This window comes from Haliaeetus albicilla, chromosome 6, assembly GCF_947461875.1.
Source record: "Haliaeetus albicilla chromosome 6, bHalAlb1.1, whole genome shotgun sequence".
Lineage (NCBI taxonomy): Eukaryota > Metazoa > Chordata > Aves > Accipitriformes > Accipitridae > Haliaeetus > Haliaeetus albicilla.
The window spans coordinates 41,276,113-41,300,202 of NC_091488.1; the positions used below are offsets into that span (position 1 = coordinate 41,276,113).

The window sequence follows — 24,090 nt, forward strand, 5'->3', positions numbered from 1 at the left end:
AGAACCCGCAAAAGGAACACTCTCTTACTTTAAACCTTCTAAGCCATGTTTGGAAATGACGTGGATATTCTCTGTGCAGATAGTGGGAAGAAATGTAGCCTTTGATTCTATTGGTATCTTGGGACATCTGCTGAAAGGCAAGATGACTTCTAATGAGTAGAATCACAGGTGCCTTTGATTGTTCCCAGAGCTCTGCTTTGATTTGCCTGGATGGCACTTCTGTCTGCTGTTCAGCTATTTCTCTTTGAAGATTACTTTGCGCTCGCTGACAACAAGGACCTTGCACTAGCAATGAACCAGGTTTGTAGTTAGGTGAGAGAGGTATGCGTAGAAGGGTGTCAGACTTCCGACAGCCTGGCAGCCACCAGCTTCATTAACCCCAGTGCTGATGATGGGGACACATGAGACTACTGTGTCTCCCCAGCTTTTATTTTTTTCCCCGATGTGGCTTGCCATGTTGCCCCTGCACAGCAGGAGCATGTCTGGAGTGGTAGCTCATGTGCTGGGGAAGGTCGAGGTGTGCTACTGTGGCTGGTGTCTGCAAAGATGTGAGCTGTGGATCAGACTGCAGTGGTTCATGGATCTTTCCCAGGCTAACTACTGTCCCCAGCTACAGTCTTGTTTGCCTGGGGGGAGCAGAGGAAATTGTTTAATACTTCAGGGTCTGTTTCAAATCCACTTTGAGCTGGGCCTGGGAGACTTTGAAGAGACTGGTGTATGGATTTACTGAGGAGAAGGTATTTCTGTGGGAAAGCATGTAAGAACTCGGGAGGGCAGGTGTTGGGGAGAAGGGCAGTTTGCAATTACTTCAGGGTTCTGCATTTGCTGTTGTACCAAAGTGAAAATCCTGCCCCCCTCCCTGCACAGGAGAAGGAAAGTCTGGCTGTGCAGCCACCTCCCTCTCCTGCTAAGAAAAGCAAGGAGCTGACAGGCAGGAGTGTGCCTAAGCTGTGAGAGTGTGGGCTGATGACCAGCATTAAGGCATTGACATCTGCATCTAACCAAGTGCTGGAGCAGGAGGGATGCTCTGGCACAGCTGCAGGCTGAAGCTGTTTCCTCGGTCTAACAAGCTCTCTTGTGTGTCACCCTCCTGCTGGGAAATGTTTGCTGGAGCTTTAATTCGCAAAACACTAACATCATGCCAGGGATTTTAGGGGTGTCCTGTGCAGTCTCTCAACAGCATCATTGGGCACAGCCTTGCTTCTGCCAAGGACGTACGAGTTGTTTCAGCCAGGTGTGGATTGAATGGGAAAGTCAAGGGGCTTCTCATCTCCCCTTTGATTCAGACCGTGTTCTCAGTATGAATGCGCCTGATCCCTGAACATCACCCCTATCCCTCAGCTGGATCCAGCTGAGGCTTCAGCTCCATGCTAGCATTGAATTAGCAGTAGGCAAGGGCAAAGGGGCATCAAAGCACAGCTCCTCCTGGATCTTGTTTTCGCTTCTTGCTGCTGGAACTGTGCAGCCAAAATGCATCTTACCAGGAGAATCTTTTTCAAAGAATAGAAGCTATTTCAAAGAATAGAAGCTGAGAGGATTGGAGACAAAGGCCAGTTTTGAAAGTGTTGCCTGTACTTTCAAGTTCTTTGTGGGGAGTTATGCTCCACATAAGCAGCATTATTTTCGTGGATGGTGAGTGGGCACTGGGGTGAGTGGGAGCTGTGGGCCTCGAGGACAAAATGTGCAAGTGTGGCATTGCTGGGGAAAGAATCTGCAGTTCAGTAAACTGGATGTGCACCCCTGAGTAGCCAGTGGTTTGGGGCACCCTTTTAGCTGTGAGAGATGTAGATGCAATGTCTGCTCAGCCTGTTGCTACGGTCAAGACCAGGCTGCATGTGGGCTCATCCACTCTACTGCTCCATGCTCCTGCTACTCCCCTTACAGCTGCAGTGTGTCCTGTCTCTGGCTGGCTGTAATGCTACTGTCTCTTTAGCTGAGAAAGGATGTCCTCACCTTTCATCCTCTGGGTCACTGTCTTCCTTATGCCGTGAATCCAGACGGAGGGTGGGCTGGAGACTTTCCCTGCTGTGTTCGTTGCCAAGCCCCGGTAAGGAGGAAGTCAGCTTAGGAAAAGGCCAGCAGTAACATGGGAGCATAAGGGCTGGTTCAGAGGTGTTCAGGAGCTCGTCAGGCACTACATGGGAGAGGTTTCCAAGGGGAGAGCATACTATAAGAAAGTGGATTGCTGTGCTCCCACAGCTTGCTGCTATCAGCACCAAGTGTGGCTGCTCGCTGCACTGGGGCATGAGTTTGGTAGCTCAGCCCCCAGCTCTGCTCCTCCCTGTCTCTTTGGCTCAGTCCTCTGCAAAAGACTCTACCCTTCTGCAGTGCCTGTTCTCCCCGCAAGACAAGTTACTCAGCCCTCTCTCAGTTTGTCACTTCCTCTCACAATCTGCCTTTTAATGCAGCCAGATGGTCTGTACTCGCCCACACTCCACGCAGGCACCTTCAGCTCCCTGCGCTTGGATAATGCGCTCATCTGACCTGCTGGTGGTCAGGGCTGTAGTCAGCCTTTGGGAGATGGTGAATGTTCTCGTGTTGTAGAGGATGGCTGTGGGAGGTAACCTGGGAGTGACAGTTGTCTTCAGACCTGCGCCGAGGGTCTGCTCAACAGCGTGGCTCATGTGGGCAGGCAGGCTCTCTGACCACATCCCTGTGAGCTCTCCGCTTGGACAAATTCCCAATGCTAAAGCTCTGGAGCCTGCTGCTGCGCTTGGGCACCTGACCTGTCCTATACCACTTCATCAGCAGTGCTTAGTGCTGGCCTAGGTCCCTGACCCTGGACTTCTGTCTAGTGCCACTCAGCCGGCTTCTGACGCAATTTGCACTGACAACTCAGTTGTGTTCATTTCAGGTTTGGGTTTATTGGAAACTTTCAGTGCATATCCAGGTTTTAAAAATTATCTGATACAATGGAAAAACAGTAAACTCTTCTTCCTGGCGTTACCCAAGTGCTCCCTGTACTGCCAAAGGCTTTTGGAGAGAACTTTGCCTATCTTGTTGTGAGGGGGAAGTGATTCCAGGTTCCTGCCTTATGCTGTTGCTAAGACAAGACATATTGAACCTTATGGCATTACCCTATCTGCACTACGCTGCAGGTAAAGGTTGAACAGTGATAAGAAACTTTCATTTTAATCATGTCAGCTTTAACTTATGTAAAAATACACTCTGCTTTTTTCTTGGATTTTTAGGTTTTTTGAAGTGCTGGATCAAGTGAAAAGGCCCAGACAGACTTGCACAATACATCCTTAAATGCTACAGTTAAACAGCTTGGAAAATGTTTAAATGATGAGAAGATGGTGGCTCATAAACTTGGAATCACTGCTTGCCACCAAAATCAAAGCACTGTGCTTGTGAGCTGGCCAGTGCTGTGAACTAGGCAGTCCCTTGAAAAAGAATTCAGGTTTTAGATTGTCCATATGTGATGCTGTGATCTGGATCATTAGCAAATATGATTTGCATAAATAGCTCTTCCCTCTCCTCCTCCCATCCAAACTTCCCTGGCACAGTTAGCTAGAAACTGTTCTCTGGGTGGCCAAGTTCGCAGTAGTGGTTAGGGGTCAGCTGACAGTCAGGTCTGTTTGCTCCCCGATCAAGCTGTGTCACCCTACAGAGTACTGGCAACAGAAAAGCACCAGGTTACTGCTTAAGGAAAAATAGATGCAGTTCAGTTCTGTGCTTCCTATGATGGAGGAGGATTCACGTCAGTGCTGCAGCTCTGTGTGTGGAAATGGTCTTGGCCTGAAACACACCCTGTGCTAGGCTTTGGTTACCTAGCCTCTCTGCCACCAGCGAAGACATCCCTACGGAGACTTCACATGAGGACCTTGTGGGGAATAACCCCCTGAAGTACAAAGTGAAACCGTCAGCTAAGTTTCCATATATGCTTAGTTTACGACAGCAGTGACCCCAGGGAGCTTCCTTTGGTTGTAAGACCCTTTGCACTGGACAGGACTTCCCCTTGGATTTGTTTCAGTCAGTAGGAAGATAGCACTGAACAGAATCAGTCTTTTTGTGTCCTCTTCCAGTCATCTTTGACTCTCTTCTGTCACATTTGGAAGTTGGGGAGAATTTCAGCTACTCTCCTGCGTAGCTGGTTTCTCCTTTCCTCTCTCTCTCTTTCCTTTTTCATCAGTAATGGGTACTGCTTCCATGCCTTGAATGCATTCAGCATGAGTCTCCTTAAAGAAATTGAGGACACAAAGAACAAAGTGACGACATGCAGATGTGTGCATAACATAAATCAAAAGATTACTTCCATTTGAGGGGGAACTCCCCTAAAATAGCTGTGGGATTTGTCCTTTCTGCTGCTAGTCAGGGCTGTGACATGGTAAACTTCTGCATGCAGACCACTCCATTAATATGTCAATCATGCCAGGGAAAAATAACACATTGCCCTTCTCTAGTCCTCTCCCCCAAGAATTTTGCTCCTCCCTCTGACAGGATTCATTAGCTGGTGTTTGCTTAGCACTCCAAAGATGAAAGATGTTTCCTGAAGAATAAACAGGGTCTCTGAAAGCAGTTTCTTCAGGAAAATTGCAGGTTCGCTTGGTCCAGACCAACCACTTGGGAGTGCAGGCAGCTGGGCTCCAATTCTGACCTGATCTTAATCACCCCACCAAAGGTGCCTTACCCTGGGTTCCCATATGGGCAACAGGGAGCACCAGTCCTGTGTAAAGAATAGTTGGCTGTGTCAAAGTCTGAGCTGCCTTTTGCCAGTCAGTGGGGGAACAGGTAATGAGGAATGACAGGTGATTATGCTCCTAATATGAGGTCATACATAGGATGAATCCAGTCTCTTCCTGGGTCCGAATTTTCCCTGGTGCCTCCAGTTTGCTGGCTTGTTGGGTTAAATCATGCACTGTTCTGATCTTACTGACGCAGCAAGCCACAACAGGTTTGCTCTACCACATAAGAGGTTAATTTAATTTAATTCTTCCTCCAAGGTGCTGCAGATCCTGTTTGGGCTATGCACAGGTGCAGCCTATCATGAGTGCATGCAGCTGACATGCTTTCATGGTGAGGTAGGTGAACATGCTTGTGTTTTCTGCTGAACTTGGACAATAGTTTTTTCTTCCTGTTAAAATGCATAGTTAATGCAGTTATGGGACAATGAGTGAACTGGGTACACCTAGCTCCAGTCATGATCAGTAGAACTGTCTGCTGTAGTTTTCACTGCCAAGTCAGGCTGACGGTGGCATAAACCGAAAGATTGCTTAAGTAGGGTTTCTAGTTGATCAACTTTGGATTTGTGAACTAAATCATATGCTGTGAACAAAACCATACAGTGTAATTCCAGCATAATCATTTGGCTTGCTATAATTGTACTTAAAGATTTTCCTAAGGCAGCTTTTAGCAGAAGCTGCATGGCCAGATCTGCTAATCAGCTTAGAAAGTTTCAGCTACTTAGCTGCTTTCACTGTATTCTTTCAGCAGATTTAAAAGTCCTGTGAAGGGTACCACTAAATTTATTTTTCTAGGCTGCATGGAAAATTCTTACCATAAACCTCTGCTGATGTTGTCTGTGCATATCACAGAAGCAAAATACCAGCAATAAAGAACCTGTTTCACGTGTTCTTGGGGAACAGATAATTGACCTGTCAAAAGTAGTCTCTAAAATAATCTATAGGGTATATTAAACCCAAGTAAAAAGAACTGCTGGCAAGGGAGTGCACTTACTTGTTACTGTGTTCAGTAGCAATCTTCAGCTTCTCCCATAAAGTACTTTTTTCCTCCATGATCACATCAAACCATGCCCAGAAGTACTTCCTCATGAGGCAGGCTGCATGGAGGGTACTCGCTTTCTCCTCCAGAGTGGAGAGATAATCCTTGTACTAGGGAAGGAGGACAGAGAAAGAGGTGAGAATGGCTTCTTTCTCCCAACCCCCAGCCCAAGAAGCAGAAACAGAGCAGTGCTGAGACTGTGGCAGTGAAAGGTAACGGGGACAGGAGTGGAGGAAAATCAGCGGGAGCAGGATGAGACAGTGCAAAGGTGGAGGAGCAGTATGCAGGAGAGTGTCCTGGGTGGAAGAGAATGATGGAGAGTGGAGAGCTGAAAGAAGGTCTCTGAAGAAGGGAATGGTGTTGCTGGAATGGGGACAGTGTAACTCAGCAAAGATTGGGCTGCAGGTGTGTGAAGTGGCACTTGGCGAGGGGAAAGCGAAGCAGCAGCTAGCTTGCTTGGTATCATTTCTCCACTATGGTGCAGTGGTGCAGGCAAACCTTTAGCCAGTTCTTGAAGCCCCGTCTCAGTAACATATGGGAATAGAAGTCCTCAGCCTGAGACACCTTCTCCATGAGGCTTTCCTGGGTGTCCTGGAGCCAAGTCATCAGACATTTCCTCTGCAGGCCCAAGCAGTGGTGCCTTTGTGCCACCTGAGTGAAGACAGCAGAGACAGCAGCTTGTTAATTGGACTAGTGACTACATAAACATAAAGCTACAGAAAACTGGGTACACTAGAATATCACCTCAGCTTTTTGGGGCCCCCAAAATGCAGATGTCTGACAGCTGGAATAACTTACAGGATAGTTTCCCACAAAGAGGGGTCAGCACAAGGAACAAGACCAGTCTCTCTATCAGGCCACTGCTGCCATCACTTCTAGAGAATACCCTTTTGAATTAGATGCTCGGTTTAACCTGTTGTGACTGGAGCAGAGGCATGGCCTGTAACAGTTTAGTCCAACCCCATCCATAACACTGACCAGCAGGGTGGACTTACGGAGCAGATGCTATCCCTCTACTTCTTCCCAGCGGGAGGCCTATGTGCATTTGGTTGAGTACTGTAAGTAGCTGTAGTTCCAGTGTCTTAAAGGGAAGCTTACCAACTTAGCCTGGGCTCTGGATAAATCTTCAGGATACGGTTGAGTGTTATTAGTCCACCCTGATAAGGCATGCCAATTCAGTCATGTACAGAAATATTTCACTAGTGATATTTATGTGCCAAGCTCTCAGAAGCTACCTCTTGCTATTCCACACTGAAGATACAGCCAGGCTAGAACAGATCGCTGGATTATCACCTGTGGTATCCTACCTGTAGCAGTAGCCAACACTGCACCAGCAACTCCAGAGAGAGGGAAAGCCCTAGTGATGGGCTGGGGTTAACTGCTATAACTACAGTGGCTTGGCAGTGTCTTACTGATTAGCTTTGCTGTGGAGCAAGAGAACTGACAGGCTTGTGTCACATAACTTCAATTTATTTTTTTGGCTGTATCGTACTAAATTAATTCCCACTGTGTTACTGGCATCAAATCATGTGGCAGTTAGTACTGCAGACAAGCGTAGACTAACAAAAGATGGTTTCTCATTAGACTGAAATTCATTCCTTTCTCTGTCCTTTTGGTTCCTGTTTAATCAGCTATAAATGAGGATGCCACCCTTGTGGGTTTTTGATGACCTTTCATGATTATTGTCAGATGGGCTGATTTAAAGAACTAATATAGGACAGGGCGTGCAGGGAGAATTTTTGCTTTTTCCATCTCTACCTGGCTTAAGAGCCTATTAAGGTTTCTGCTAAGTGCTGCATCCATTCTTTTTCCCTTCCTCCCATGGCATCAGTCCTTTCTTTTATCCTCAGCACCTACCACCAGGTTTTCCTTGGCTTGCTCCCTCAGCCTTTTCCATGGCACCATTCCCAGCTTTCTCAGCAGGACCTTCTCATAGTGATCTCTGGCCTTTTTCTGGAGCTGCTGCTCTTTCTCCAGCCTCCTCTGCTTCTCCAGCTCTTTCTACAATACAAAGAGAACTAGTTTTAATTCACTCCAGATGAAGAGAACGTAGAGCAATGACAATAAATTGTCATATTGGAGCTGGAGGTCCTGACCTGACAGGAAATAGGGATCTGCATGATCTTTAGCAGTGCAGACCAGATAGGACCCCATGTACTAGAACCTGTGGTAGAAAGCAAACTGTCTTGAAAATTCTCATGGAAGATGATGGTATTTCTGGACATTTCCTTGGGCCATGTATCAGCACATGGCCTTCTCTGAGCACAGCAGATTGGTGTTACTGTAGCAAACATATAATCTGTGGCTACCAGCAGTGCTGACCTAGCAGGAACCTCCTTTTGATGGACCTTCATCAATGTGGGGAGGGGTGCTTTGGTGAGCTTGAGGAGGGCAGCTTTCTATGTTTATAAAACTAGATTGAAAACATGTCCAGAAATGATTGAGTTTATGCATGAGACCTACCACTTCATCTAGCCTAAATAGTAGGGGAGGGATGTGGGTGTTATATAACTGTACAATATTACTTTTGTCTGAGACTCAGGGATGAAGGTCAAACATCCTAAAACACTCAATCCAAGTAGAACAGTAGTTGTAGGTCAAATTCCTGTAGGATTTCAAATGTGCTATTTGGGTTATTAGGACAGCTCATTTCCAAGTAACAATAATGAAGTGGGGCTATTCCTAGGCTAGCTCCAAGGAGAGGATGCTTCTGTTCTTCAGGTGGAAAGTTGCCCTTCATATATCTGTCAGGCTTGTTTACTTTTAAATTGTGAGTTTGTGACTGGTATCATTGTGTATGCTGGAGGGGGATACAAGTGGAAGGAGCAGTCTGAAAGTAGGCTGAATATGCTGCCACTGTGAGGGCTTATGTAGCTATACCTCAGCAGTGAACGTCCACCAACTGGGACCTCTAGTCCTGCTGATGAGACAGAGACAGTATATAATTCATAGTGCGTTCAGTCCACAGCCCTTCCCCTAATGTTGCCAAAAAGGGGGAAGGTGGTGAGGCTATATAGCGGGTGCTGTGCTCTGGATCTCTGCTCTACTAATGGAGACCTCCATTTCACATTACTCTGGCTGCTGACTGAGTGCTAGTGGGTAATGGCTCTTCTTCTTCTCCCTGCTAAAGGTGGGAAACAGGTGAGGTGTTTGGTCACCAGCTTCTGCTGCCTTCTCTCCTCCCGTCGTTTTTCCTGCTGAGCTTCCTTTTCCTCAGCCTCCTTCCTCTGTCGTTCTTCCTCTTCAGCCTTCAGCTGGGCCTTGAAATGGAGAAAGTGGAGGAAGGTAAAACGTAATTTGGTGCATGTGACCTCTTCAGAGAACACAGACCTCTAAGCTTTCCCTGTATTCCTCTAGTATTGACCAACACCTGAAACTTCAGAAGGAAGCAGACTTGTCACATACTAGACATGATCTGTGCCAGACAATGAACTGTGGAAGGGAGAGGAAGGAGGGACTGTTCTTTCTACTACCTATCTATCTATCTATCTATCTTTCTTTGCCCTAAGTTATAGTATTTGCCCACTCTTCCCCTAAAAAATTTAAACCACACACCAAGTTATTTATTCATAACCTGATCACTGAAGTCAGTTCTGAATCCCTGGGGACTGCTCTGAAGTTTTACTTCTACATGCAAAGCAGCTTTACAGGTACCCAAACATTTCTTTCCCCAAACACTGAGGATCAAAGAAGTTGCTTTACTTCAGTACTGGTCATACTTGCCACAATATCCTTCTCTGAATGTTTATCTACTCCCATTGCAAACCCCACTCTGCTTTCATTTCACCAAGCTTTTGTTCTTGATGTATGCATCAAAGGCCTAAAACCTACACCAACCATAATGCATGATTACTATGACTGTGCTTCCTGAACTCTATGATCGTGGCAACTGCAGCTGAGGACACCTCACCTGATGCTTGTCTGTCTATTCTATTGTTAAAATGTTCTCTAAGGCTCATTTCAGCCTCCTGTGTACACAAGTGCATCTCTCTTGCTTGGAGAAGGAAGAAACCCTGGTTGTTTTAGGACCCCAGTTCTGAGCTTTCTAACCCTAATGCAACTTACTATCAGTGTTTTGGGCTTAATGCCCTGAAGCTAAGAAGGCTCCTCTGTTGGATGTGTACCACAGAACTTGTGTATTAACTACACAAACATTGTCAGTATCTTCTCTCTTCAGCAGAGATTTGCTAGAAAGATGCAGGATTTTTACTAGGTGAGACTGCACATCCTCAAGCTGCATGTGACCAGACAGAAAAGGCAGGGGAGGGGAACCCCAGCACTGTCAGGTCCAATCAAGTGGATCTCTGCACGCACTTCCACCCTTCCCATCCTTGGCAAGGACAAGTTACTGTCATGGGGTAGGTGTGAAAGAAGTGTTGGAGGGGTGGTAAGGGAGGCTGCTTCTGGAATTGCAACTGCATCAACATGAAGTGTCTGGCTGTGATATGGCAGAGCTAGTGCTGTCACCATATGCAAATGCAGCAATAACTACTTCTTTTTATGTGTGCTGGACATCTGCTTTCTCACAACTATGAAACTCCTGTTTTGGATAGAGGGCCTTTTCTTGGTCCCTGACTCTGGGGTTAAAACAGCATTTCTTGTAACTGGAATGGTGTGAAAGAGACTTTATTTCATTTTCCACTTGCCTTACCAATTTTTCCTCTTGTCTTCTTTGTTTGGCTTCTTCTAGTTTCCTTCTCCGTTCTGCACGCTGAGTTGCTCTCTCCTCCATAGCTACAGAAACAGAGGATGTAAGGCTTAGTGGAAATGCACTATAGGATAATGGCAAAAGTTTGGTGAACAAGGATGACCACTCTACTGCCAGGCCCCATTGACCTGGCAATGCCAGCACAAAGGGACTTGCTTTTTCTGCTGCCTCTTATGGCTGGCAGTATCATGAACAAAGAACTCATAAATATTTATGAGATTACTCAGGACCACCCCAGTTAGGTTCACTCCACCCTCCTTGGCTCACAGTCACAGCCATGAGGCTCAGTTATGAAAGGAGCTGTATTCAGAGGTTTTATCCCTGTCTTCTCTGATTGAGTGCTGAGGCTCAGGGCACCTGATTCAGCAGCAACTGCTATGAGGTCTCCAATAAGCTCCAACTGCTTATTTAAAAAGTGACTTCATGATAGAAAGCATCCCTGCCACAGTGGCACACAGGTACTTGGTTCGACTAATGAGAAACTACTGCTTAATGCTTCTTTTGGGAGACAAATTGCAATGCGTGATCTTGTTGGCTATCAGCAAAGGTGTTACGGCACTGACGTGACCACACAGAACATGCAGTGGAGTCGAGAACCTGTGCTTGCTTCTTCTGGAGTCACAAATGAAGCACAGGTTTAAGCAATCGATAACTGGAGGGGTATTTAAGTGTTTTGAACACAATAGGTTTCCTTAGATTCTTTTCTCCTCTCAGCTGTCCCAGGATTCTCTGCCATGGGAAAATCATCCAGTGATAACTTATTCACTGAATTTTTGGGGGATCTTCAAACAAAAAGCACTTGAGTGCTCTGAAAATATGCTTACTCTCTCTAAGGTGTACAGAGTTCAGGAAAATCAGAGTGAGTGATAGCTTGGACTAGGTAGCATTAGAGCTGAACACTGTCAGTTAATGAAAGGCAACTATTAATGCCCAACTATCATGGCCAAAAAGCTCTGGTGATCCCCAAACTGGTAAACATCACAATGATCATATTCCAGACAACCTTTCATGCAGACTGTGATGACCGCCCAGTCGATATGGAAGAACATGACATGGGGATACAACAGAACCTGATCTTAATTTACTGCATGAAAAGGCTGTGCTGCATGTTCAACGTGTATGTGCTGTTCCATACACTGTTCCAGTGTATGTGCAGTTCCCCAGAGAAGGGGAGATATCTCACAGAGGGCCGGGCTCCAGAGCTCCTTTCCCAGCCTAGCTACTGTTGTCTCACAAAACCGTGGGTAGGCACTTAATTCTCTTTGAAACCTCAATACTTCTGTCAAAGGTAGGTGAAAATGACTGGTCAGTTTAAGTGTTACTTGGATGTGCAATGAAGGGAATAAGACCAACAGCAGAAAACCCTGTAGAGCTTCTCTCTCTGAGTCTTGTCACACCAGAAACAATCACAAGTGTTAGGAGTAACTGCTACTACAGTGTACTAAGCATGGACCTGAGGGGCTTGCAGTGGCCCAGGTTTTACAGATGCCTGACCTGGGCACGGAAACAGCTCACCCTTTCACAGCACTGGTCAGGCTGGGAAAGAGAGCTGAGTTTTACTTGCATGCTGTCATCAACCAGCAAGGCTGAGGTGAAGAAAGAGAGAAGTTTCCAGACAAGCTGTTGAGAAAAGTGGTCTGGAATAGTTTTTGCTATCTAGAACAGTACCTTTCAGTATGGGATGAGCTGAGGTCAGCTGGCTGGAGGGCCTCCTGCCTTGCATCGCTGCCCTTTTGTTTTCTGGCCCATGAGAAACAGGTGGACTATGAAAGGAAAGAGTAAAGGAATTCATCAATGAATGTGGTCAGATGACATCTCACACCTACCACCTATGGTTGAGAAACAGGCCTTGTAGTTTCTATTCTACATTGTGCTGCATTTTCATTCTGAATCCCTGATACACCTTTCTTCCGCTTGAAATGGGATTAATGATGCATCCTTGCAAAGGAGCTGAGTACCCAGGGCTGCTGCATGTTCTGAAATACTGAGGATGATGCTCTCTTTTTTTCTAACTAAATAAATCCCTGCTGCTACTACATGTGACACTCTGGTGTTGCTGTTTCTAAGTGGATCCTGTATGGATCACATGGTGTTGAGCCACTGCAAAAAGGGAGAAGGACAGAGAATTGTAGCCAGCCTGATACCACCCTTGAGGCTAAATCACAGGTGAGAGGAAGAGCAGATAGCACTAGCATTACTGAAGTGTGCCTGGCAAATTCTGGCTCAACTTGAGTAGGAATTACACATACTGACTAATTGAGCCTGCTTTATGGAGGGCATATACCTCAAATGGGTTGTATTCTTGCATCTGGATTGTTTTTCCCTCTTCAGTTTTTCCTCCCTGGTTTGTGAAGCAGAGTTGTCACGAGGCTGGGTTACAGCCGTGGCTTGTGCTGACTCTTCTTTAGCTCTGCTCAGCCTCTGATTTTCCTGCAGTTCAAGGATCAGCTCTCGCTGTTTCTGAAGCTGCTGCCTCTGCTCCTCAATCAGACGTTGCTGGAAGGCATGACGGTGCTCAAAATGGCTACCATAAGCAGGAGCTGTCTTTGGACCAGGTGCCTGAAACTGCTGGGGGAGAGAGACTATTTGATTCCTGTACATAACCTCATCCTGGGCACTCAGGGCTGCATGTTTTACAGTAATCTCCCAGGCAAATTTGAGTTTTCTGTAGGAATGAGATGTGTGAGCAGCATCCCAACAGGAGTGGTCTCTGGTCTGGTCAGGTTCTTTCTGTATAAGGCAAGTTTTGGTTGGCTAGGGAAAAAAAAAAAAAAAGAAAGAAAAATTTGGCATTGATTAAAACCAAGCACTCTTCTGCCCTTTCTACATAGTAAGTGTTTCTTTAATGCAAATCTAGTGAGATGTCTGAGATATAGGGCAATCTCAGTTATGCAATCTTTATCCAGTTCCTAGCCAGGGCAGAGGGGCCCTGTTATGCACAAAATAGGAGGCTGTGGGAAAGAACTGTTCAGGAGCTGTGTGCCACTTCACTGGGAGGAAGAAATCCTGATCAGGCAAGAGCTCTGGCAGGAATATATCCTGACTATTTTGTTAGGGAGCACAGCTCAGGACAGCTCATTTCTCAGGGGTTAGCTCATCTCTCAGGGATAAGCACACTCCCTTTTGGACTGTGTTGTCCCCACTCGGCACTCAGATTGAGAGTAAAGGAAAAAACAGTTGTTGAAGTGATCTACACAGCTGATCTACTGGACAGTTCCTTTTCAGATGGAAGAGGAGTCTACAAGGTGCTGCTTCCTTGTGCTTCTCCAGCTTTGATAAATATTACCATGAAACTGGTGCACAGTGGGGAATGAGGCTGTGCCTTTTCTGACACACAGTCTTTCTCTGAAGAGGCATTAGATGTAAGGTCTGCTTTCTGATTCCTAGGTCAAACCCCAAATTCAGTCCCATCCTTCCAGCACAAATTTTACCAGTGCATCAGAAGAAAAATATGGGCCTACTAGGGTGATATAAGCAATGTGGGAAAATCAATTTTTGCTGACATTTAAGCAAATGAAAAGCTTGACCTGTAATATGTGTGTGTGAGCTCTCGTGCTAGGATCAGGATACTGCTGTGGTACAGGTTTTATAGACAGAAAGGAAGGGCAGGCTCTGACCTGACAAATGACAATTTAAGGAAGCAACCTCTGATTCTCCTCTCCTACCTCCTTGTGATGCGCATTATCCTGAAACAGCCAGTGACAACTTTTTCCCTCCATGCTTAAAAGCCAGAAAGCTGCACTGGCATGACAAAATCCCTTGTCATGCAGTCAAGTGTTATTCTTTTTAAGTCTGAGCAGGCATCAAAGATGTAACTAATCTCTCAGCAAAAGTGATCTGGGGGTGGGACACTCATTGCAACTCACAATACATGAAGGGTTGTTCTCTGGCACCATTAGAGATTATTTTTAAAACTCATCCATTGTCCTTTATGTTTGCCTCTTATTTTTAAAGACTTCTCTCCTGAACAGCTGCAGGCAGGTATTTGGGGGTCACCCTGTGAAAGGAGCCTTACTCTGGGACAATGTACTCTTTTATTTCAGATTGTACATATGAAGTGCTTTGTAGGAGTACTGAGATGCCAATAGATTACATGGGATCAAGAGACTAGAAGGGAAGGATTTACCTGGTCTTGCTGCAAATCTTGATGATGGTTTACAGCTGCTGTCCCAGGCTTGTTAACATCCAGTGGCCTGTCCAGACCACTCTTCCCCAGTGACACTGCCTCCAGCAGCTGTGCCATCTTTCTCTTCATCTCCTCCCTCTTGATCTGCAGCTCTCGCTTTTCTGTCTCTGCTTGGCTCCAGCGCTGCCATGCCAGAAAGCAGCAGCGCAAAAGCCGTCGCTGGTTATGCTCCACAGACAGTTGGTTTTTCCTGAATGAGAAAGCACTTGTGTTATGATAGGAGTAAGGCTTCTGCCCAGGCCTGCCTAAAACAGTTGCATCAAGTACAGCAGTCCAGGCCATGGCACGAGGCCCCATAACTTCCTGAGTCTTTCTGTCACTTAACTCTGAAGGCCCTCCAAAGCTGTCCAGAGTTTCTCCAAGGAGGAGTGGGAGGGCAGAAAGGATGCCCATTATTTTGAAGTAAGTTTCCCTAGTTCACATTTTGCAATTTCCTGTGTCATCCTTGGGCTGTAGGATAGGTGCAAAAGAGGTACCCTGTTTCCTTGCCAGCTGCATAGGGGGAAGCAGCAAGTGCCTCACCACACAGCCTTCCAGACACCTGCAAGAGCAAAATTTTCTCTGGCTGATAGGGAACTCATCCAACAGCCTCCTCAATGAAAGACACTGGCCAAAATGATCTCTGCTATACTACTACTGAAATAGGAAATAACTATATTAATCAGGAATAAATATGGCACCTCATATTCTCTGGGGTCCAGAGCAAGCCAGGGTGAGATACCTAGAGAGAATGAGACGCAGGCTTGTTGGAAAGTCCTAAAGCTCTTGGTTATCTCTGTCTTCCTTTTCACCTGTGCCACAATGCCTCTGGCAGATTGCAGGCAATGTAGCAATTTTCTCAAAAAGCTACTGTTTTCCTCCTGCTGGCTAACTGGCAAGCCCCTTTTACAGTCCCTGATCACTGCACTGCCCAAGTACTGCTGCAGTAGGAGGAATTCCACAGTGTAGGGTCACTACCTGTTTTGATCTTGGAGATGAACTTCCAGTTGCTGTATCTCCTGCTCGACTTTCTGGTCCCAAGTATAGTTTCTCCAGGCTCGCAGGGCCTTCAGTTGGCATTTCCAGTCAGCAAAGGCTCTGGCTTTTCCCATTTTAATTCTGTGCTCCAGAATGACTTTCAGCCAGGCAGAGAAATGTTGTTGCATGCACTGCATGGGAGAGTTTCAGAAAACCAATGAGCAAGACACAGCCCGTCACACAAATGCTGGTCCTCTCCACCCTTCCCCTTATCTGACTTTCCTTTTTGAGATTCTTTTTCTAATCCCCACTTTCAACAATTACCTTGAGGGTAAAAAAAAAAAAATGCAGAGCATGTGCAGGTCTTCTATAAAAAGCAGAAAGGGACTAGAAAGATAACATCACGGGGCTCTGCTTTTGAGTGAAACATGCTTAGTTCACCAAGTGTAAAGGAATAAAATGGGTGAGGAATGTAGAATTTCTGGAGGCAGGAAAGATGTTTCAAAATCTAGAAAACATCTAAGATGCTACAGGTAAGAATGCTTCTGTGGAGAACAGTTCACAAATACCTCCGTGGACCACTTGTTTGGTGTTTTTTGTAAATTAGACAAAAATCAAGACACTTCCTAGTGTGAATTTATGACACGATCTAAGCTCACCCTTGTTCCAGTAGGAAGCCAAACCTTTCCCCTATTGTGTAATTAGACTCACTGCCTCTGGGAGTGATTTACGTTGTACAGAACAGCAATTTGCTATCTAATCTACCCCATAATTCTAGTCCTGTCGCTGCAGACACTGTTCATTTTGATCTGCCGAGTGGGTCAACTCACAGGACTCAGCTGTTCCCCTTTTGTCACAATGCCTTGTTTTAATTGCATTCCTCTCACTCACTGAAATCTTCAAATGGAGACTTAGAAAAAGGACAAAATGTCAGTGCATTAGCTATTTCTTTCTGCTTTAGGAAAATAATCAAAGTGTCACTATTGCTTAGCTCAGCTAAGCCGTGGCTTCTCACATTATGCCAGCCCTAGATTGTTCTGTGGTTTCATGCAAGCTTATCTTCATAGCTTAGACTGTGCTGCAGAGAGGTTGTGTACTGCTAAACAGTAGCCAAGCTCAAATCCAGCAGACAGGCAGATGAAGTGAGCCACAGGGAGAGTCACCATAAAAACTATGGGATTTTCCTACTAAAAAGTTCTAGAGGTAGATAAGTAGACATTAATGATGATGACTGCTCTATTAATTAAAAACATTACATGATGGATGGCATTCACACCTGCACTCAGGGAAATTTATTCCCTTTGCTGAGGCTGCCCATATAAAATTATTCAATACAAAAAGATCACTCTTTAATTGCACGTATTTGATACAACTACATGTTTAACCCAGAGCTGGCCATGGTATCACAATAATGAAGGTAAAAGAAATAGGTTCCTGCTAGGAATTATTAAAGTCTTTACGTTTGCCTCAAAAGAGCTGTTGCAGTATCACAGAATATCCTACTGCACCCAGTGGGAGTCGATCCTTGAGGAACCTGTTACCGTGGATGTGCTGGCATACTTCAACTCTTGGAGACCCAGCTAAAAATTCATCCCAGGCCTCAGCACTTCTCTCCTCTTCCCTCTCCCTGCTCCTGCACCAGGGTCTGCAAGGTAATCTTTAAAATATCTTCCCATACACACAATAAGGGCTTCTCAAGCCCTTTTGTGCCACTTCTCCCCTTTTACTTCCTTCCTCAAGGGAAAACAAATCCTGCTCCACTGCCACCTCTGTTCATCTGCCTGTTTCTCAATTGCAGAAGATTTTATGTTCGCAACTGTCCTGGGAGCCACATCTTTTCCACAACTCTAAGTGAAACCTCCCACTAAGTACACTTGGGGCACAGACATACTGGGGATGGAAGCTCAGGATTTCTTGCTCCTAGTCTTACAAGATACTTTTTGCCCTGCTTTTCTACTTTCCTGGTATCAGGAGCAGGGCTTGGAAGAAGTAAAAAATTCTGATAACTAGCGCTTTTTACTTCTGTTTTGCAAAAGTAGCTGAGGGCAGGTAGCTGAGAGTCTCAGATAAAGAAGTGTGATGCTCACTCTCTGCTTATTGGTGTGAATCCTGCGCAGCAGCTCCTGAGCCCTTCTCTGTTTCTCTTCTCCTTGCTGTTCTTCCTTCAGGACCAGGGGCGGTGATGCAGTAATAGATACCTCCTGCATTGACAGCTTCTGACTTTCTTCTTGTCTCTTCCCCTCCCTGGAAAGTGAACAAACCTACAGATCTAATACAATGAGGAAAGTACTATAGCACAGATTTCACTCTCTTTTTGGCCAATCCTAAGAGATTCACCTCTACAGCTTAGAAAGTTGCTGATTATTTACCTTGGCCTTCTTAGAAAACAGCCTCTGTCATGGTTTGGGGTCCCAGAGATTAAACAGTCTGGAGCATTTCCAAAATATAGCAGGCAGAAGAAAATAGTAAGATTTCAGTAAAGCACTTGCATGAGAAGATTTAGGATCTCAGGGCTGCCTAAGTAAATAAATGGCATCCCTACAAGTCACATCTCTGTGAGAATCCAAGCTCAGCAGAAGCAAAAATTATGTCTCTGCAGAATTCCCGGCCAAGAATGCACTTTATTATGAGCAGAGGAAGTATTTTAAGTGCTAGACTTTCAACACAGACTATTCTTTTTTTTGTGTGTGTACTGGCTTTCATGCTGTGTTAGATGCTAACAAGGCTGGATGTGGCCGCAGGGTTGATGGAGAGAATGCACGATAGTGCGAACACCCTCCTACTTTGTGATTCAGTCTACTTACTGGTAATGGCTGAGGGGAGGCTAACAGTATCTTTAGCCCAACTTCCCACTAATGATAAACTCTGCCATTGACATTGGTAACAAAGGAATAAAAGGTTTTGGGAGAGCCTGGAGACAGAGGAATAGCAGATGTTTCCTTTGGGACCACCTCTCCTCTTACATTTAGCAAAGGGAGCTGATAAGAGAAGTGTTCATACAGTTCTTTCCATGCCCCCCTCTCCCTCTTACATTCTCCATGCTTTTGCCATGGTATGCCTCTTCTCAGCCATTTCCTTTCGCAGCTTCACCATTTCCCTTTGGATTTCCTCCTCCTCCTTCTTGGCCTTCAGGGCCTTCCTTCTGTCCTCCTCCTGTGCTTGGAGCTTGGCCTCAGACAGAACTGATTTCTTCAGGGACTTTTCTTGTCTCTGAAGCTCTAATGCCTTCTGACGCCTCAATCGGTTTTCTTTCACCTGGGAAGGAGGAATCAGCAAAAATCAAAGCAGATGCCAAAGGCTGAAGAATTTGAGGTTCATTGTACACTGACAGGGTGAGTCACAATCCACGTTGCACATGAAGCAAGCAACCCTATCTGTGGCTGGCACTGACTGCACTCATTCTGCTCTCAGACCAGCAAAAAAACTCCATTCAAGAGAGTGAGATGTTACTTGATGGGAGCAAACTCAGACCTGACTGCCATGGTGGCTTTTCCTGTCAGTCTTTGGAAAGGGGGGGAAAACTTGAACAGATGTAGTGAAAGTTGACTGTGCAAGCTACTGTGAATGGCTAATGTGCATGCGGCAATGCAGTAACGTTTCAGATAAACTGTGGAAGAGTATCCTTGGGTATTTGCCTGCAAGTCAGAGATTATTGCAGGTTGTGAGAGAATACTGGGGAAGTATCACTGAGCATTCACTCTAATCCTATAATCCTCCATCTTATTCCTTTTAACTGTGCTGCCTTGCCTGCTCACCTGCTTGTGTCTGAGCTCCATGATTATTCGTGGATCTACAAGTTTTTGTTTTTCCTTGATGTCTTCAAGTCTAAGGTCTTCCGCTATCCCACAGTTCACGACTTCACTCTGCAAAAGATGCTGTAGGTATTCTTGGACAGAAGAACTTTCCAGTTCATGTTCCAGATAGCTGCACAAGTCTGAAATGAGGAATTTAGATTATCTCAGGCTAGTCTGAAATGAATAAGCCCCTCTGTCTCAGATCACAAAGCCTAACGTAATTAAAAGGATCACTTTCCCAGACTGTGAATGCATTTCTGATGAAAGTGGACACACTGACTGCACTCTATTTATCCCCAAAGAGTCTTAATCAGTCTCACATTGAACACACTAGAGCAGTAACAACATTTCGTCCATTTTTTACTGCCTTGCCTCTGAGCATCTCGAACAGCTGTATAAATTTGACAGGCATCACAAATACCCATACACAAAAGAAATAAAATTTCTCTTTTATACAAGGAGACATTGAATGTTTATGAGGTGCATTTGTGCAGCCCTACAGCAAGCTGCTGTAAGAGCTGGGGGAGAAAAATCATCACCTCTAATCTTGTTTCTACTGAGCCCACTACCCTGGCCTCAAAGCAACTTCTACCTCTCAGTCTGACAAACCATGAGGCCTGGCTCCCTTCCCCAGCACATCTTCAGAAAGGAAGCCAGGAGCTGCTTTGTTGTGCTCTCACCATCAAACCGCTCATACTTCAGAGGGACTGCAGAAGGCTTTTCCACGAGGACAGTGTCAACCTCATCTTCGCCATCGCTCATCAGCTCCCGCTGCAGTTTGGACTTCATCCAGTTACTGAGCAGCTCTTGGGCTATCATGAGGAAAGAGACTGATGACTTCACTTGCTTAAAAAATATATGGGTAAGTGTAAACTAGCAAGACTGTCTCTGGGATAGTTATATCACATGCTGGGAAGGCTGTCTAAAATGACTGTAAGCTGATCTGCAACAGAAAATGGAATAAGGATAATAGTTCTGTTCTCATCTTCTTGATCTATAAAAGAACAGGAAGAGAAGGTGGCAAACTTTTTCCCTGTCACATAGGTCACAAATAAGTTCTTCTCCACCTCATTTTTCCTACAAGATTCTGTGGACATTTAGATCACTTGTGTGATTATTATAGCATTTATCAAGGAGATGGAATTCACATGAGGTAATTCATAACTCCAATAGCTTTCATATGTTTCACCATTGCACTTGCAGACCCTTAGGTATTTTCCACGTGTACAGCCAAGGATGTCATATGTTAAATACAAAAAGAACTACTGTTTGGACAAAAGTTTGCTTCATGTGTACAGGTTAACCTTTGCAAGAACCACAGCTCCAGGAACAACTGGTGAGTCTAGATTACAAATCTGTCAGGTGGCAAGCTTCACCAGGGACTACCTGTACTCAGAATTAAGACTGGAACGACAGGAATGCACCCGTGATGGATTTGGTACTCCTCAGTGAGCTCAAATGCCTAGTGAACAACTGGATATAAAGTCCTTCTGTGAACTTTTATTTGCATCTCCACTCTTCTGTGGAAAAATTCCTTTGTTTCAGAGTTCCTACTAAAAAACAAGGACAGCTAACATGGCTGCTGCCTCAACAAACCACCTGGCCTTACTGCATGGATGGCCAAGCTGTTCCTGAAGCAGAATGCAGGGCTGTAAACTGCAAGGCATCAGGAGCAGCCCGACGAGAAGCTGAGCCATCCGTGCAGTGAGGATGGGCAAAGAGCAGGGATCTCAGCAGCCACTGTAGTGCAAGTCATCCCCTGTAAAGGCACACAGCCGATAGACAGGAGGAAGCAGCTGCTCCAAATCTCTTGTTCTAACACAAACTGTCGATGCTCCCATTGAGTCCTGGTATTTCTAAGGCAATAAAGCCTTTTAAAAACTTCCTTAAAAAGGGGTGGTTTTTTTGAAGAAAACACAAATCTAATGTTTATTGTCCTTCAAATTACTTTTGTTCTCTTTCATAATCTCTCAGGCCAGCTCAGGAACAAGGAAATATATCCGATAGCAGAAAGAAGAGAGAAAAAGAGCTTATCACTTGGGGAAGAGTTACTTTTTTGAGTGGGAAACCTGAGCTCCTCGTAACTGGAATAAAAGAGTTCTGGCACTTCCATTATCGATACCTTTCTTTGCAAAGTGGACTATGTGTAGTTAATACCATTAAGTATTCTAATAATGGATTCCAGATAAAAGGCTTTTAGTTGAGCTAGGAACAATCCTGAGAGATTGGTAGCTATAAAAAGGAAAACCCTAGCAGGGAAGGGCAAACAAAAATAATAAAGAACCATGAGGAAAGCAAGCAACTTTTCCACCAATTGCAAAGACAGCTTCTTCTGAGCCAGTGTGCTGTATAATGCATTCAGACAGCGCACTGTAAGCAGATAGGTGTATTCTGTGCTATCAGTTGAACCCTTGATGATTACAAGTGAAAAAGCTGACTTCCTGTATTGAAGTGGATGGTCTTGAAGCATGTCTTCATTCTATTCTGTAAGGCTCACTTCTGAGTCTTAAAAGAACGGTTAACTCAGTTTTTAAAATCCTGTCTCTTATCAGCTTTTTACACTGCAGATGTACTTCTAGCACTGATGGGAGATAATTTCCCTCTCTTTTTTTAAATCTACCGCAGTTTTATTTTCAAATTTCAGCAAGCACTTGTGGCTGCAGGCATTACAAAGGGAATATTTAGTTAGCTAATTAGTGAGGAAAATTTTGCATGGGAGTCAAAGCAAAACCACACAATTATTCATAGATGTGAAAGTTACATAGAGCAACTCCATTTTCACATCTGGCCCGCTATCAAAAATACGTCAGGTAATTTCATCCAGTTTCCTGTAGCCCACTAACTTGTATTTGACCATACAGTGTGTCTTCAAGGGCAGTATTCATGTTCGTATTGACCTAAAGTCTCCAGGAGACAGAGTTTATCCTTCTCTTAGGTATGCTAATTAGGATCTATCTTGAACTCCAGCAGCTGATTATTTTTATGCCTTTCTCCATTAGATGAAAGACATCTTACGATGAACTGTTTCTTACGGTCTCAAGCTTCGCAAGAGCCTGTTCAGACCAGAACCACAATGCTGGATCAAGAAGAGTTCATTTTAGGCAGCTTGTGGCAAGCAGTATTTCAGCTCACCTTCCTCACGGGCCTCATCATGATCTTGCAGCTGTTCCACAGTTTCCAAACTTGTCACAGGACCACAAGGCCCCAGTGGATACCTTGACTTTTGAAGGGAAAAAGCTTCAGAGACAGCATACTCAGAGGCTTGGTCCGCTTTCTTTAAATTGAAGAAAGGAAAACATTTTTAAGGATTGCTGGATATTAATTTTCAAACTTCCTCTATCCAGGTTCTCCTCCAGAGAGAGCAAACATCAGTGGGAATGTAACACAAGACAGCATGGCTGTTTTAAGAAATAGATTTATTTTGAAACATGTTTCTCCGACTGTTCGATTGACTAGAGAAATTGGACTTAGCAATCATTAAGTAATAAGCATTCATTTGGCAATTAATGCCAATCATAGTGACTGGAGAACGTGTAGGGAGAATGCAAACACCCAGCCGGAGACTTGCTGGGCTAGTCCCCAGCAACCACCAACTATGAAATCTGTTATCAGCATTTTGTCATAACCAGGCTGTCCGCTGTGTAAATAGTCTGAGTGACTTTCCATCCCGTATTCATCTCTCTGAGGTGTAAATGGTCCTGTCGTGTCACTGTGTTTTCACGTAACACCCGTACCCCCGACAGCCCGCATTTCTGCAGGACTTCTTCCCTTTGTGCTGGGGCAACCAGAACAAGCTGCTGCCAGAGGCCTAGGAGGCTGCATGAGGAGGCAGGTCCACCCTCCTACCTGCCATAAGAAGCAGGCCAAGGGTGGGAGCACGGGGGTGCCCAAGGAAGCAAAACAAAGGGAAGTTCACCCCAGAATTCATTTTCCTTGATCTCAGGTGTTTGTAGAGGCAGATGGTGCTTTGGTGTAAATCTCTTGTAATACTTGCCCATACATACAACCCGCAGTACTGCTCAACAGCAAGTTTTGTGCGTGACCCGTGAGTTTTACGCACAGCAACAAGGTACCTTACTCTTGAGTTACTGGGCAAGTTACTTCACCTTGATCCAGCGTTCCAAGTTATCAGAGTCAAACCTTGGCTGGAAATAAGATATTTAAAAAAAAAAAAAAAAATAACGACAACGTTGCGACCACCTGTCTCTTTTTGTGCCGGAGTTTAACGCTGCCGACCTCAGCGCCATTCACTCGAGCGTGCAGCGCGGACTTCCCAACGGCTGGCGAGTCAAACGGCCGCCTCTGCCGCCGCCCTCGCACAGCCCTGGGAAACCTCTTTCCCGACCCCACTCATAAAAACGGCCGGGATCCCGCGGGGCCGTCCCGACCGTGACACAACCCGCACACCACCCCCGGCCCTCCCCGCCGCCATTTGAGCCTGTGGCGAGGGGCGTGGCGGCGGCGCGCGGCCCCTCACCCGCGAGGCCGCGCCCTGATTGGACAGCGCGCTGCAGGGCGCCCCCTAGCGCTCTCCGTTCCGTCCCGTCCCGCCCCGCCGCCCGTCAGGCCCCGTTACCTTCGGCCTGGCCCCGGCCGTGAGGCGCCGCCAGCGGTAGAGCTGCGGCCGGTGCCCCGGGCAGGCCGTGGCCACGCCGGGCGTCCCCGCCAGCCGCCCGTCCCTCTTACGGGCGTACCGCGCCGGGAGCTGCTTCGCCATGGCA

The 24,090-nt window shown here is 45.7% G+C and overlaps 1 protein-coding gene across 1 annotated transcript; it reads right to left on the minus strand.

The window, feature by feature from the left end:
• Positions 1-2,839: 2,839 nt before the first annotated feature.
• Positions 2,840-24,086, minus strand: CCDC191 (coiled-coil domain containing 191). Its single transcript, XM_069785781.1, has 16 exons — positions 23,946-24,086; positions 22,502-22,643; positions 20,050-20,181; positions 19,331-19,509; positions 18,607-18,830; positions 17,663-17,819; positions 15,576-15,766; positions 14,559-14,808; positions 12,717-13,186; positions 12,101-12,195; positions 10,376-10,458; positions 8,883-8,984; positions 7,582-7,725; positions 6,223-6,375; positions 5,680-5,834; positions 2,840-4,181 (listed from the first exon to the last, which is right to left on the minus strand). The coding sequence occupies exons 1-16, from the start codon at positions 24,084-24,086 to the stop codon at positions 4,049-4,051; spliced, it is 2,751 nt and encodes a 916-aa protein (XP_069641882.1). The 3' UTR covers positions 2,840-4,048.
• Between the last annotated feature and the right edge of the window lie 4 nt (positions 24,087-24,090).